Consider the following 15,264-nt stretch of genomic DNA (forward strand, 5'->3'; position numbering starts at 1 on the left):
GGGGGATGGGAGATGGGAATGGAGGTGGAAGAGGGTATAGGGGAGATAAATGGTGATGGAAAACATTAAATTTATTTTTAATATAGAAACTTGTTGAATACATACATGGATGCATGAATTTGTTGGCAATTGTATCTTTGCTGACTTTGGATAAACAGGCCTGTCCACCCAGAGCTACAATCAGTCTGCACAATTTAAGAGAATATCTGAATGTGGATTTTCTGTGATACTCAGTGTTTTTGTATACACAATTATGAGTTCAAGATAAAGTAGAAGATCTAATGTAAACTTTCACGCTGCAACCAAAATCCAAGCAATACTCAGACTAGGAAGAGAATAACCATTTTATCCTCAAATGTCACCATATGATATCCATTTCTGTTTCTGTGCAACAAATATTAAGCAATAATTATTTTCTTTATACAGTGAATTAAAGGCAGATATGTTTTTTTCTGTCAGGTAATTTATAGTTTAGTAAAGAAAACAATAAAAACATTTCTTGGAAGAAGCCCTTGACCTGAGAGTAGCAGATGACATATAGAGAGTGTTGCTGCTTAAACACTGGAAAGAGGAACTTTTTATGTCTTTTCTAGAAGGAAGTATAGATCTATATAGTATAAATATATGAACAGAATCAGACTAGACAGCCATAAAGTCTCATAATTTATATGCAATTTAAAGAAATAATTTATCAACAAAATTTCACCTTCATATGAACATAACCTAAATTAAATTTCTTAAAATAAATTGAAACTCTTTATTAATAAAAGGCAAAAAAAAAACACCTCAAAAGAAAACAAAAACACCGAACACCAAAAACTTTCTAAGCACAGCTTTTACCCAGGAAGAATTCTCTACTTCTCCTGACACTTGGCTTTTTCATATTCCATTAATGTAGATGTTATCGGATGATTTGTTTCTTTCAAGGCAAGTTCATTTCTGTCAAGCTAATTCATTTTCTTCAGTGAGTTTTCCTGACAAATACAAAATGTGACTTTTATGTAGTTCAAATTCTGTTGTTTTTAAAATCGATGAAACGTGATTGATTTTGCTTCACCCATTTTCATGACTGATCTATGATTTCCTGACCAGAGTTATGGATTTTGTGTCCCTTTTATTTAAGGTATGGTTTTCCCTGCCTTTTAAAAAAACCTTTTATTAACTCTAAAAAGCCACATACTTCTGTCTTCTATCAAATATGCTTCAGAGTAAATTCACTTTATCCCTTATTGCCCACCAGCTCTTTCATCTAGCCTCTTTCAGATAAACAAACAAACTACAAAACAAAGCAAGAACCCAAACTATGAATCTCTCATCATTTGAGAGATGACTTTGTTGAACAAAAGGTGTCAGGGTTTCTGAGGTCAGGCCAGTCTGGTTTGACTCTTGAACTAGGCACTTGCCAGCTGGGTACCTTGAGAAAAGCAAAAGCCTTGCTCACCTCTCTGAGCTGCATTGTCTGGTCAGTAAAAGTAAGACTAATACTGTCCTTAGAGCGCTGTTTTAAAGACTGGTAAGTCTGAAGAGGTCTGGCACCATGCCTGGTGCACTATAGATGCTCAATACTAGTTAGCTCCCTCCCTCATTCTCTCTCTCCTTCCCTACTCCCTCCTTTCCCCCTTCCCTTTCTCTTTCCCCTCCCTTCTCTTCCTCTAATACTGTCCTTAGAGCGCTGTTTTAAAGACTGGTAAGTCTGAAGAGGTCTGGCACCATGCCTGGTGCACTATAGGTGCTCAATACTAGTTAGCTCCCTCCCTCATTTTCTCTTTCCTTCCCTACTCCCTTCCTCCCCCCTCCCCCCTTCCCTTTCTCTTTCCCCTCCCTTCTCTTCCTCTCCCTCTTCCCTTCTTTCTTCCTCCTGTGGTATATTTGCACATTGGTCTCCTTATCTCTTTTATGCCTAGGTATGAACAAAAATCATTATTATTTACATTATCTTCAACCAGATTACTTAAATGAGTCTCCAAGTCTTCCCTTGTTGCATTTGGATGAAAAATAGACATCAAATTAAATATATCTGTATTGTATGGCATTTGGAGTATAATGAAAATTTAGTATGGCAGAATCATAGAGAAGGGAAAAAGAGGTATTGGATGCCTGAAACCCCTTAAAAATAGACATAAACTCCCTAAAGCCAGAAACCAGAACCGAGTAAAATCAGATATCTCAGGAAATATTTTCAATAAAGTAATAACAAAGCCAACTTTTGTTTTCTAACTTCACTCTCCTGAAATCTCTGTTTTCTTGTACACATATTGGCATGTGAGTTTTGTTCCTTATGATATTGCCTTTGATTCTCTTCAGCCCGCGAAATTAGAGGCCACTGGGTGACTTTGTGGCAGCGTGGAAGGAGGGTCCTTGCTGCCAGCACCATCCGTGTGCCACTGCCACAGGCAGAAACGAAGTGCCGGTGTGCTGCCTTTGGCCAGAGTCCCATGACTAAATGCATCACCAAGTAATTTTCCGCAAGAGAAACATGTGCTACTTTTATGAGCATGTTTCTTCCATATGGTTCAAAAAGCATCCTATACATTGTTTAATTTGCAACTTTTTAGGACAATCAAAAAGAGAAATTAAGAAGCTTAAGTCATGTCTATACAATGATGGAGAGGTAGATCAGTTTAAAAGTTAATCACGCATAACGTATTTGCTTCGCTCAACGTTATCTAATGAAATGAACTTTCTTTCTCTCTATTTCATGCAATTCTTGACATCCAAGTTTCTTATCTCATGTACAAATGACTATACATAAAAATAAGGAGAACAAAATGATACTACTATTACTATGAATGAACATAACAGCCAAGTAACTATTCCAAGTGTGTGACAGCAGTTGGAATAGAACCAAGAAAGTTTGTTACACCAGCTCAATATTGAATGTACTGTCTATCTCCTTAGTTTAAATATTAGATTTGATCTAAAAAGTAATATGTATACTTAGTGAAAAGTTCAAGAAAATAATGCAAGTAAGTCTTGCTCCCACACTAGACCTATGTCCCCTTCCCCCGAAGGCAACACTGTTCATTTTCTGCTAGTCCTCCCAAAGTTGCTTGTGCTCACACAGGCATAGCAATTATGAATTCTGTTCACAAACTTGGGTATCAGAGAAATAAAATGTTCTTTATTCTTTCATAACCCAACTTAATTTCTTTTTATTGTCCCCCAGTGATGGAAACTTAATTTCAGTCAACTTTGGCTTGCCCTCTCCCATTTTTCTGATGTTGTATCTAAGTTTCAGATGAATTATTAGTGCAAAAGCCAGAGGTTCTCTAGTCATCTGTTCCTGCAGATACTCACTGAGTCCTCCCCAGCTCATCTAGTCTGTGGTGACTGGTCCACGCAGATAGCCTTCATCCCTTTCCTGTCCACTCCTTCTGGCCAGTGGCTCTGTTTTGAGCCCTGCTTAAGGGCATGGAATTGTTCTGCTGCTCCTGGACCTGGACTGTGGGCCTCTTTGTGATGCTATGCTCTGGTGTGCTGTCAAGAAGCTTTGGTCCTTCTGCCTCCTTGAAATGCAGAGCATAGAATGCTTTTGCTGTTTGCCCCCAAGTCTCTCTGGGCCCTGATAAGGAAGTGGCCCTTTACCTTCCCACTCTCCCAGTGGGTTCTGATTGCTTTGTTGAAATGAGAGCTGAGAAGTAAACTTACAAGTAAAGAGAACAACAAAAGCCCTTCATGGGAATATAGTGGTGGCTCAGATTTGATGAGAGTGAAGCTTTTTCACCTTAACTTTGCCCAGATGCTGGTCCACACACAGGTATACTAGAACCTCTGAAGTTACAACAGTAACTTCATCATTTCAAATGTGTCACTGAACCCAAGGGAGTGAGAGAGAGTATGGATGGAGCCACACCAGTTTATCAGCACTGCTGACAGCGCCCCATTATCAAGTATGTTCAATACAATTGCATTACTGATGATGGAGAGGATCAGTATTTATTCATATATAGAGACAACCCTCCAACACGCCCCCCCGCCCCCGCCAAAAAGTGAGAAGAAAAACCTCATGTAACTAACTTTAGAAGCTATGTAAAGACTTGCAAATATGCTTTATCTCATTAACATTTCACTTAAGCATCTGCTACTTTCACCAACCACACCTTCATAGTTCTTTTTTATGAATTAAATTATTTAATCAATTAATTAATTGTTTTTTAAATAATAGGCACAGCCAGGGGCCTGTGGCTTGTGTGTGTGTGTTTTTAAATATATTTTTATTGATTTCAGAGAATAAGGGAGAGGGAGAGAGAGAGAAACATCAATGATGAGAGAGAATCATTGATCGGCTGCCTCCTGCATGCACCCTACTTGAGATTGAGCCCGCAATCCGGGCATGTGTCCCGACTGTAATCGAACCTGGGACCTTTCAATCTGCAGGTCGACACTCTATCCACTGAGCCAAACCAGCTAGGACCAATTAAATTATTTTAATATGATATTAACACTGCCAGTATTGCATATGAATGGAGAGAATTAATTTTTTTATTAAAAGGAAATGTACCTGGTAGCAAAACTGGGAAAATCTCAGGCATCCATCAATGACAGAATTAATAAACAGTAATAAACTCATACAATAGAATACTACTGAGCAATAAAAAGGAATGAATTATTGATAATTGAAACAACAAGGCTGAACCTCTAAAATATTATGTTAAATGCAAGAAGCCAGGCCCAAACTAGTTTTTACTGTGTGGTTTCATTTATAGATTAGGCAAACTTACTTAAAGTGATAGAAATTAAATCAGTGGTTATTTCAGGGATGGGGGATTTACTGGAAAGGGCCATGAGGAGCTTTCTGTGGTAATAAACATATTATATATCATGAGAGAGCATGGGTTACATAGATGTGTGCATTTGTCAAAGCTTAAGATCTATGTGTTTCACTGTGTACAAATTTACTCAATAAGATTTTTCAATAATTAAGAAAAACAATGAGAAAAAATATGAAATAGACATTTCTGTTTCATAACTTGGAGTTTAAAGAGAGAGAGTTAAAGGAACTAAAACGTGAATGAATTCTTAAAAACTGTTTAAGTTTTCTTAAGAAGTATCTTTATACTCCTAGCAATTACAAAATCAAGGAGGAATCTTTGTGTGGCTTAGCAGATTATCCCTTTAATGCTTGTTTTCTGATGATCACAGAAGACATACACAGTTATAACATCACTAGGCTCTGACGTTCTAGTGGGAAACTTGGGACTTTTACAAAACATGATGATAAATGGCAACTAGAGGACAACAGATGTTCCCCATCCAGCACAATAATGATAGCAGAGATGTCCTTGTTAGCAGAGATCAGGGAAGAACAGGAGTCACTCCGCAGAAGGAGCATCTGAGATGAGTAAGTTGTGATGCCAACAGGGAGATGAGACATCAAGAAGAAAGACGCAAATGAAGTTGTTTCAGGTCCTTTGGTACGTGAAGACCACTGTCAGTTGTTAGTCGCTTTATCATACAGAAAGCCCACAATTTACAGCTAAAGAAGCTAAAGCCATTGGCTGGCATTGCATAGGATTGCTTGAATCAAGAAAAGACTAGAACATTTCCACTTTTACAGGTAAAAGATAAGACTACAAGGTCAGCCTGGCCAGCATGGCTCAGTGGTTGAGCGTCGACCTGTGAACCTGGAGGTCACAGTTTGATTCCCAGTCAGGGCACATGCCCAGGTTGTGGACTCGATCGCCAGTGTTGGGTGTGCAGGAGGCAGCCAATCAGTGATTCTCTCATCATTAATGTTTCTATCTCTCTCTCCCTCTCCCTTCCTCTCTGAAATCAATAAAAAATAAAAACAAACAAACAAAAAAAGACTACAAGGTCAGAGAAATAGAGATCTCAAATTACTGCTTCATTTGGTATTTTCTTGAAAATGCTAATTTATTGGAGCGGTTATCCTGAAATGGAGCAAAAAGATTGGTAATTTGGCTCATTAAAGGTAATTTTCTTTGACAAATATAATTGACTCAACAGAGAATATGAAAAGACAGATTTTAGGATGGGGGTTGAGTTATGCCAGCTGGAGTTTTAGTCCGTGATAATAGCCTAGCCCAAAAGAGAAAAGAAGTCAAGCCAACAGTAAAACGACTTCGTAGTTCTTTAGTGTCTTGGATTCCCCATAAATAATAAAAACGGGACTCAATTTATTAGCCAAGTATGAGAATCACAATTAAGTGCAGTTTCAAGGTAATCAGAAAAAAGTAAGATTGATGAACATTGTCCCTGAGAAAGAAACTGGATAAAAGTACATAAACGTGGCTCGTTGTCCAACAGGCCTATGGGCAGTAAGCGTGGGAGATAGCGCTGGGTGAAGGGGAGCACCTAGCCATGGACACCCAAGTCTCCATACCACTGCTGAGGGATTCTCAAGAGATAGTTTTTGTAATGATAATCATTTAGAAAACATATGCTCTAATAGGGTTAACTGATGGAACATGGAGCATAAACCTTACATTTTTTTCAAGAGCAAGTTACTAAGGGAGATTGTGAATAATGAGAACAATCGGGCAAAATATTTTCTCTGATGACATATCTTTGCTAGAACCAATTATATATCAGTGTATTTTGAGGTTGCAGAATTAGAATTTGGTCTACGGGGTTTGATGGTCCAATATTCTGATCTTATGTGCATCTTTTCTACTTTTTCTCTCACTCCTTCCCTCTTGTTCCACCATCTCTCATTCTCTCTTCTCTTTTGTTAATAAGTTTATTCTCTTATTACAAAATTCTTCTCTAACCTTCCTCTCTTGCTTCCTTCCCTCACTTTTCTTATATGATGTAATTGCTGTGGGATAAAGCTTTACATGCAATAGAGGGGTTATCCAGAGGTGGCCCACTAATAAAATAAGGTATGAATCTGGAGGCGTATTATTTCCTTCTTTAATCTCTGTTTTAGATGACAGAAACAAGAGCTCGCTTGGTGGAATTAAGTGTCAAGTACATTTGAAAGAGTGAGAAAATATTTCTTCAAGCAGCATGTAGTAGAATTCACCATAGTGGGAGGTCAGAATATTGTATGTAGTAGTAGCATATTAGAGGGTTATTTTAGCTCGAATGCTATTTGTCATTGTACGTGTTAACAAAAGAAAGATCAAATTTAAAACTCCTTAGTGAAATAAGAAGATTTTTCTTACCTTCCTCAGTGAGAAGTAAGAAGAAAGAGTGAGCTATAAACGGAGTTTGTAATTTTCACCTTTGGAGCATGTTTTAGCTCCTTAGAAATAAGTCATGACATCATTGAAGGTGATATTATTCTCAGTCTTATAGAGTGAATTTTCCTTGCTGTTTTTTCTGAAAATATTCCACATTTACAAAGAGAATAGATTTTTTAAAGAGCTTGGTCTTTTACAAGTAGTCATGCCCTCTTTATCATAAAACTGTCTATGGGCAAAAGTTGAGTGTTCTGGTTGTTGAGGTTTGAATGGAAAGTACAAGGAGCTCCAATGTCTCCAGAAGAAGTCAGCTGAGTGCCCCGCTACCAAATGGCCCACTGGGTCCTCTTTACTTTGGTGGATTCACTATCCTTCATCTGTCCTGGCCTTGCAAGCTCACACATCAGATTTTGTCAGTATCAGTGTCGGCTATACCTGGGGGAAGAGACGTGTTATCTTTGGGTCAGGAAAATTATAAGTACTTTTTATAGTCAGAAACAATATGGAAATTATTTTAAGATCTCCATTCAGAAATGCTGGTGAATAGACAATTCTGGCTTGTTGAATGCCAGATTGCTTCTTCTGAGGTTGAGTCCCAGACACTGACTCCTCCTTCAGAGGCAATAAATTATGAACAGATAATACAGTGTCCTCCGTCTTGGGGCAAACAGCATGCATCTCAAATGAGAATTTGATGGTAACTGATTGTCAGCGAGTTTCCAGGTGATTAACTTGTTTCAGCAGCGTGCCTGACTAAAGGCTGAGTGATTTCCCTCTGATCTGATCAGAAGAATGAGCCATGTAATTAGACTGCTCTTGAGGAAATGATATTTCAGTTATTTATTTATTGTTATCAGGATGATGTCACCACCATCCATTCATAAATCTCCAGTTGTGAGAAGGAGCCCAATTTTCTCATTAATCTACCTGCTCTGCCCTGTATCCTGAAAGTCCCTTGTAAGTCACCACGGTAGGTGGGGCCCCTGGACTCCAGAGACATTTCACTTTATCTTCCTCTGTGTGTCCTCAAAGGGTGCCTTGGCTTGTTTTCCAGCTTAATAATTTCAAAATCAGGACTGAAAACGTAATTATACCTTTATAAGTGTGCTCTCTACAGCACAAATGCATATCACTTTATCCCAGACAAATACTAGTAAAAGCCCCAGTCACCTAAATAATAAAAAACAAAGATAGAGAATTAACACCAAAATAACAATTTCTAAACTGCCAAGGAGCTTGTAATAGTGAAAAACAAAACTGGTTCAAAGCATTTCTTTTTCTTTTATGTTTATGGCTTGACCCTAGTTGTGTTGGTCAGCAAGTACCTGCCTTTATATTTACTGATTCTTTTATATTTTTGCTGGTGAAAAAATGATGGTGTTAAAGTGTATATATAAAAACTATTTAGAAATATTTGGAAATATTGAATTTGATTATGTATTCCAGTCCAGCAAATTCATTCTTAACATTTTCTATGAAGTCCATAATGTTTTTATTTTATTTTTGTACATTTTCACTAGCAAAATGAAATCCTTTTATAAAAGAAAAACACTAAGAAAAGTCATTGTAGCTTTTCAGAATAAACGCTGACAGTAAAAATGGTGACAGACTCTTTAATTGCACACTGTTTTTATAAAATCAGAGTTCTGTTCTGGCTCCATTAAAGTGCAATGGCAAGAATATTGTACAAGGAGCCAAGAAACCTGAATTCTGTTTCTGTTCCATCATTTGTAAAATGAAGGGGCGATGAGACTCGGTGATATTTTAGGTGCCCTCTGACTCGAACGTGCAATGATCTGTGAACTCTAGTAATAGATTAGCTTCATGTGGAACCTAAGTGTGTGATATATAGGTTCGACGAGGGTTTAACAAATTCAGGCTTTGCATGGTCTTTGGGGATAGCAAGCATTTCCATTAAAATGTCTTTTAATCATACCATTCATGGCAGAGAGGTGATTTGTATGATGTGCCATGGTATTTATCAGATTCTTATGCTCTGTTTTTCATATCGGGGGGAAAAAAGGAGTGGGAAGTTTTTTTGTTTTGTTTTAGATTAGAATGATATTCAGTATTACTTTTCTTATTAGGCAGAGAAGCAATTCATTTCTAATTCATAGCCTAGGGGGTCACATTCCTTTTTAAATTGAAAAACAAAAGTTTGTAACTGGGATTATTTAAAACTCCCTTCTTTCCACCAATCTCTGAAGAATATGTTATCTAGCTTTACAAAGCCCATTATTTTCCTGAGAAAATTAAATTGTGAGGCGACAGTTTAAATGTTAGGAACAATCAGCATTTTTCCTTTCTGAGCCTGAAAATACTGGACCTGTCATCATTCAACAAATTGAACCCCAGTTCTTAAGAACTCCTATAACTTTTCTATAGGGGAGAATAGGACTTCAGACCACTAGTATTATTCATAAAGAACACCCATTGGGTTAGTACCTAACTCTACTCAACAAGTTAAATTGTTAGACACAGGCAATTTGAGAAAGAGAGGAGCATAGGACTTTAAGAGCACTTAGATATTATTCTAAATTCTGGGGAATTATTTTTCTTGGAGCATGGATGTTTATTTCTACCTGTAGGTTTTTTAAACCTACCTTGTCTTTCTGACATGGATCACTAGTTTCTTCTGTGAAACCATGGCTACTAGTTGCCCTTTGTACTACCTGACCTCCATCAAGATCTTTGTGTTCATCATGAAATTATGATTTATCTTTTTCTTTATGGTAATGGCATTCATGTGTATGGTTATACAATCCTTACATTTAATGATAGAAAAATATTCAGAAGTTCATGTCATAGAGTCAGTATTAGGAAAGTCACCTTGATGGGCAGCACAGATGGTTAGGAACATGAGTATAAATTAATCCATGGCCAATAGTCATGGGAAAGTAAGAGGGGATAGGCTCAGATTGATACACTTTGAAGGGTCATGATGATGGTTAGAGCTTTCCAGAAACCAGGCTATGGACAATATGATTTCTTTCCCAGAAATCCATTTTGAACTGCTTCCTTTCTCACTTTGTGTATCTCCCTCTTTCCCCTGACCCCCAATAATATGCACTCCTATGATTTCAACCATATCCTAAGCTGTCATGTCAGTGCTGATCTTTCTCTGAAGTTCAGATACATACTATATAATAATCATTGTTAGCTGGGCATCTCCAGTTGTCAGCATAACCAGAGAGCAATCTCTAAGCTTTGTAATTCTCTAGAGTCACGCTGTCCAATATGGTAGCCACTAGTCACATGGCTGTTGAGCACTTGAAATGTGACTGGTCAGAACAGAGGTGTGCTGTAAGTGTAAAATATACCTCACAATTTGAAGACTTATTATGAACAGAGAATATAAACTATGTCATTAATAATTTTACATTAATTAAATGTTAACATGTAATTTAAATATATTAAATATTATTACAATTAATTTCACCTGTTCCTTTATATTTCTTAGTGTAGCCATTAGCAAGTTGAAAATGACATGTGGCTCACATTAATATTTCCATTGAATAGCAATATTTTAGAGTGTGCCCACTTTTCTCCACTTCCACCTTATCTCAAGCACTATTATGTCTTGCTTGTGTTACATCAGTAGTCCTGTCTTTTCTACCTCCAATCCATCATGTGCTGGAGAAATTTTCCTGAAAGTTGGGTTTGTATCATGACAACGGGAGTTGGATATTGGGAGCTTGAATTCCAGTTCTGTAACTTCAAGCAGTGCAACCTTGGACGATCATTTAATATCTCTAAGTCTCAGTTAATGAGGATAAAAAATAGAGGGAGGGGTTTTACATAAATTAAATGAGGCATTATTTGTAGAGTTTTTAGTACAGTACCTATTACTTGGTAATTGGTCCATGAAGCCTTTCATGTACTGTTTCCCACTTTCCAGCCCCATCCCTCGCCACCTTCTTCATGAACCAGTATAATTCCAACCATACTAATGCACTGAAGTGGCAGTTCCTGTGTGTCATAATCTCTGCATTCTTTGTGCCCGATCACAACTCACCTTTCTTCTTTGCTTGGGTAACTAGTTCTCATTCAGGACCAGTTCTGGGACCACCTCCTTTGGGAGCTTTCCCTTTCTTCCTCAGTCTGAGTTAGGTACCACCACAGCCAGTGTACTCCTGCTATGAGGAATGAGGAGCTATGGAAAATGTGAGGGTTGTTGGAATTAGCAAGCACTTGGTCCAAATCACAACTGTGTGACTTGAGCAAATGCTTAACTTCTCTGAAGCTCAGTTATTAGGAAAATGACACAGACAGCTATCTTATCGAGTGGTTGAGAGATTTTAATGGGCTTTGGGGTACCTGGTACATAATTGAATGAAATGAATAGCTATCATTGCATTGGCACCCTATATTGCAATTGTGTGCTTGTTTCTCTGCCTTTCCTCCTGGAAGGAAATCACACTGTTTTATTTGTTTTTGTCCCACTAAAGCTCACCACAGTGCCTGTGGGCCCTCAATATAAGTTTGTTAATTTCAAGAATGAATTAATGAATGAGGAATGAATAAATAACGCCATTGGCAGCTAAGAGTGGGATGGGCATTCAGGTTTAAATTATAATAAATTTTGTTGACAATCGCAGTCAGACTGTGAGAAATTCTAGGAAAGGACTTAAAAGACCTTGGCAGGAAGCTGACAGATTTGTTCCAGCAATCCTTGTTGAAGCCATTGTGCCTTCAAGTAGCAGCAACACAGTGAGTAATTCTAAATATTGATAATTCTAAATCTTTAAGTTTCAACAGGGCACAAATGCCTTTAGAAATTTTATTTTAAGTTTCTGGAGCTATAAAGCACAGTGAAGAAGAGAAAGGTCTAGAGCAGGGGTTGGCAAACTGCGGCTCACGAGCCACATGCGGCTCTTTGGCCCCTTGAGTGTGGCCACGAAGTTTCAATCACACTGTACGTGCACGCCCACACGTGGTATTTTGTGGAAGAGCCACACTCAAGAGGCCGCAGTTTGCCGACCACTGGTCTAGAGGGATTGTTAAGCCAAATGCAGAGAAAGGCTGCATCTGTTTGCTTTTTTGCTTTTTTTTTTTACTAGTATTTTAATTTCTGTTATTCCACAACATAGAAGTGATTCTCCAAACATACCAAACGTCTGTTGTCTATTCACTGTTTCCCTGATGCCAGGCTGTAGGCCATCTATGTTAGAATCACCTTTTTAAAAAAATATATTGTTATTGATTTCAGAGAAGAAGGGAGAGGGATAGAGAGATAGAAACATCAATGATGAGAGAGAATCATTGATTGGCTCCCTCCTGCATGCCCCCTACTGGGGACCGAACCTGCAACCCGGGCATGTGCCCTTGACCAGAATAGAACCTGGGACCCTTCAGTCTGCAGGCTGATGCTCTATCCACTGAGCCAAACCAGCCAGGGCTAGAATCACCTTTAAACAATATACAGGTGTCTAGGCTGTACCAGAACCCTGTTTAATCCAAACTATGGGGGAAGGGAGATGTAATGCATATGTTTTATACAGATATTATTTTTCTGATATAGAGTTGATTTGGGGACTGCTAATCAATACTTATAGGTAGGATTATTGCTATGGGAATTTCAACCTTAGACCTCGGATTTCACATCAGCAGTGATGTTTTTAGTTTAGAGTTACTGGGGGAAAATGGCAGATAGCCATTTTGAGAGGTGAACATTCTTTCAATTTTTTTCCTGTCAAAGTTGATGTTTCTTTCAAGCCATTTTACAATGACTTGTAGCCAAAAAATCCTCATATATCACTAAGTGAGAATCCCACTATAATATTTGTGCTCCGTCTCTGTACTTTTATCACATCACAGTCCTTGGGGAAAACATAATGTATAGTTTAAAAATAGAAAAACAGTAGTAAAAAGTTCATGTAATAGGTTCTCTGTGAGGAAAAAAACAAATATACCAGTTCTGGATGAAAATGGTGGAAACCTGTAATAATAAAAATCGCTCAGACACTAACACTTACATTGTTCTTGCTATGTGCCAAGCACTATTCTAAGTGCTTTGGACCTCAGGCCTTAATAATAGTTCTGTTCATGAAATTGTCTTATATTCATTCATTCATTCAACAGATTTTTATGGAATACAACATGCAAGGCATAAAATGGTGAACAAGAGACATGTTGCCCTTATGAAGTTACTACTATATCTCTTCTAATGTCAAGGACATTTATTAGAATCTTGCTTCACAGTAATCAAAAGAGAAGATTTAAAAATCCTACTGATATTTGTAATGCTAGCATTGTAAATTCCCTACCAGAAATAGTTCCCTGTTTATTCTACAAAAAAATCAAAATAAAAAATCAAAGGTTCTTGGCATTGTTATCTCCTGGTGTAGGAACACAGCTCAAAAGATTGGAATGAGAACAATCATTTATTTCATGCAATATACATATAGGAAATACCATTATTTGCCAATTTCTGTCTCACTCTGCTTCTGCCTCTAGGATTTATGGGGTAACTGACACCTCTTCACACTTTTGTCTTCCGACTTTGATGGGTGTTCCTACTCTCTTTCTCTAAAATTAGCAAAATGCTGAAAGAGCATAATGCAGTGATCTCCCAAACAAAGGGCACAGTGCTCTTTCCACAATGTTTGGCACCTGGAATGTGAAAGTCTTTGAAAATGTTCTTTCTGCATGAAATACAGCTCTCATGTGGTTTGAGGTTCAGACAGAGGAAACAGATCTATCTTTCTCCATGTTAGGTATGTAGTGATGGTAGGTCGAAATGTTGCGATGCAGAGCATTGTGACTGTTCCTGTAAATATGCAAAGTCAAATCTAGAATATTCATAAATCCATTTTCTACTAAAAACATGGATACATTTATTTTTGAAATCATAATCATAATAAATCCTAAGGATTTATTAAGCACTTCATTTTACAGTAATAAAGCAGACAATTAAATCATTTGCAAAGTAAATGTAGTAACTCAGTATCCAAACTTGGCTTGAATTAGAATTTGTGTATATTTCATATTAATAAGTGAATTAAATATAGTCTGATTCCATTATTTTTAGCATGGTATATTTTCTAGACGTGCAAATTTAAGAACAATGCGAACAATAATTTTAAACATTTATACTAATTATATCTCAAAAGATTTATAATTTGTAAAACATCTTTTGATTTCAGAGATACCAGTTTTTAGGTCATTATATAAGTATATATTACTTAGCTTATTTTTAATATTTACAGACATCCTTGTATTGGACATATACATTATATATAATTATTGATAATGCCATCTGCCATTATTAAGAACTAAGAGATTGGTTCTGTACTCTGTATTTTTTATACATTCTCTCATTTAATCTGCACAATAACTATGTTAGTTTACATCGGTATTATTATCCTCATTTTGCAGGTGAGAAAACTGAAACTTTGGGAGGTTAAGTAACTTACCCACCACTGCAAGTAACTAAAGAATTGGGATTTAAATTTAAGTCTTTCTGGTTTCATGGTTCCTTAACATGTCACAATACATTTGCTTTCCTCAAAATGTTGATGTGAACTAAATAGCAATAACTATTACATCTTTCCTTACCTGAGCAATAAACCACTTTGTGCTACTTAGTTCTCAGACCGGGGATGCATTCTGTGTTCCCACAGGGTTGAATGTCGCAACTGTGAGATTGGAGAACAGTGCGGCGCCATTATGCACGGCAATGCTGTCACCTTCTGTGAGCCATATGGTCCAAGAGAATTGGTAAGTACATGTTATTATGTACATTATTCCAAATACATCATCTTTACTAAGATTTTTGCCAACATCTTCCTTATCATGGGGCTTTTAGTAACAGGTTATATTTTTCACTCCTATGTCACACATCATGTTTCAAATTCATTAACTTTAAAAGTGGTCAAATGACTGGCTTCCACACTAAAAAGAGGGGAAATATGGGCATAATATGAGTGACATATGACATATATTACACATCTATCTATATATATTTAAATAATTTATGACTTCACAAGTTCTTGTATAAAGTTTTACTTCTAAATTTATTTTCTCCTCGCAAGCCAGAAATGTTCGATGAGCAATTTGGTCACATGATTTTTAAACTGTGTTCCCTAATCAGAAGAACTTTTGATGATTTTTTTTAAGT

General features: G+C 37.1%; 1 protein-coding gene across 1 annotated transcript in view; it reads left to right on the top strand.

The window, feature by feature from the left end:
- RELN (reelin) overlaps positions 1-15,264 on the top strand; it is a 475,654-nt gene that overhangs the window by 224,452 nt on the left and 235,938 nt on the right. Inside the window, exon 12 of the mRNA XM_005862985.2 lies at positions 14,768-14,864. Within this exon, the coding sequence (XP_005863047.1) occupies positions 14,768-14,864 (97 nt within the window). The remainder of the gene's footprint in view (positions 1-14,767; positions 14,865-15,264) is intronic.

This window comes from Myotis brandtii, unplaced genomic scaffold, assembly GCF_000412655.1.
Source record: "Myotis brandtii unplaced genomic scaffold, ASM41265v1 scaffold17, whole genome shotgun sequence".
Classification (NCBI taxonomy): domain Eukaryota; kingdom Metazoa; phylum Chordata; class Mammalia; order Chiroptera; family Vespertilionidae; genus Myotis; species Myotis brandtii.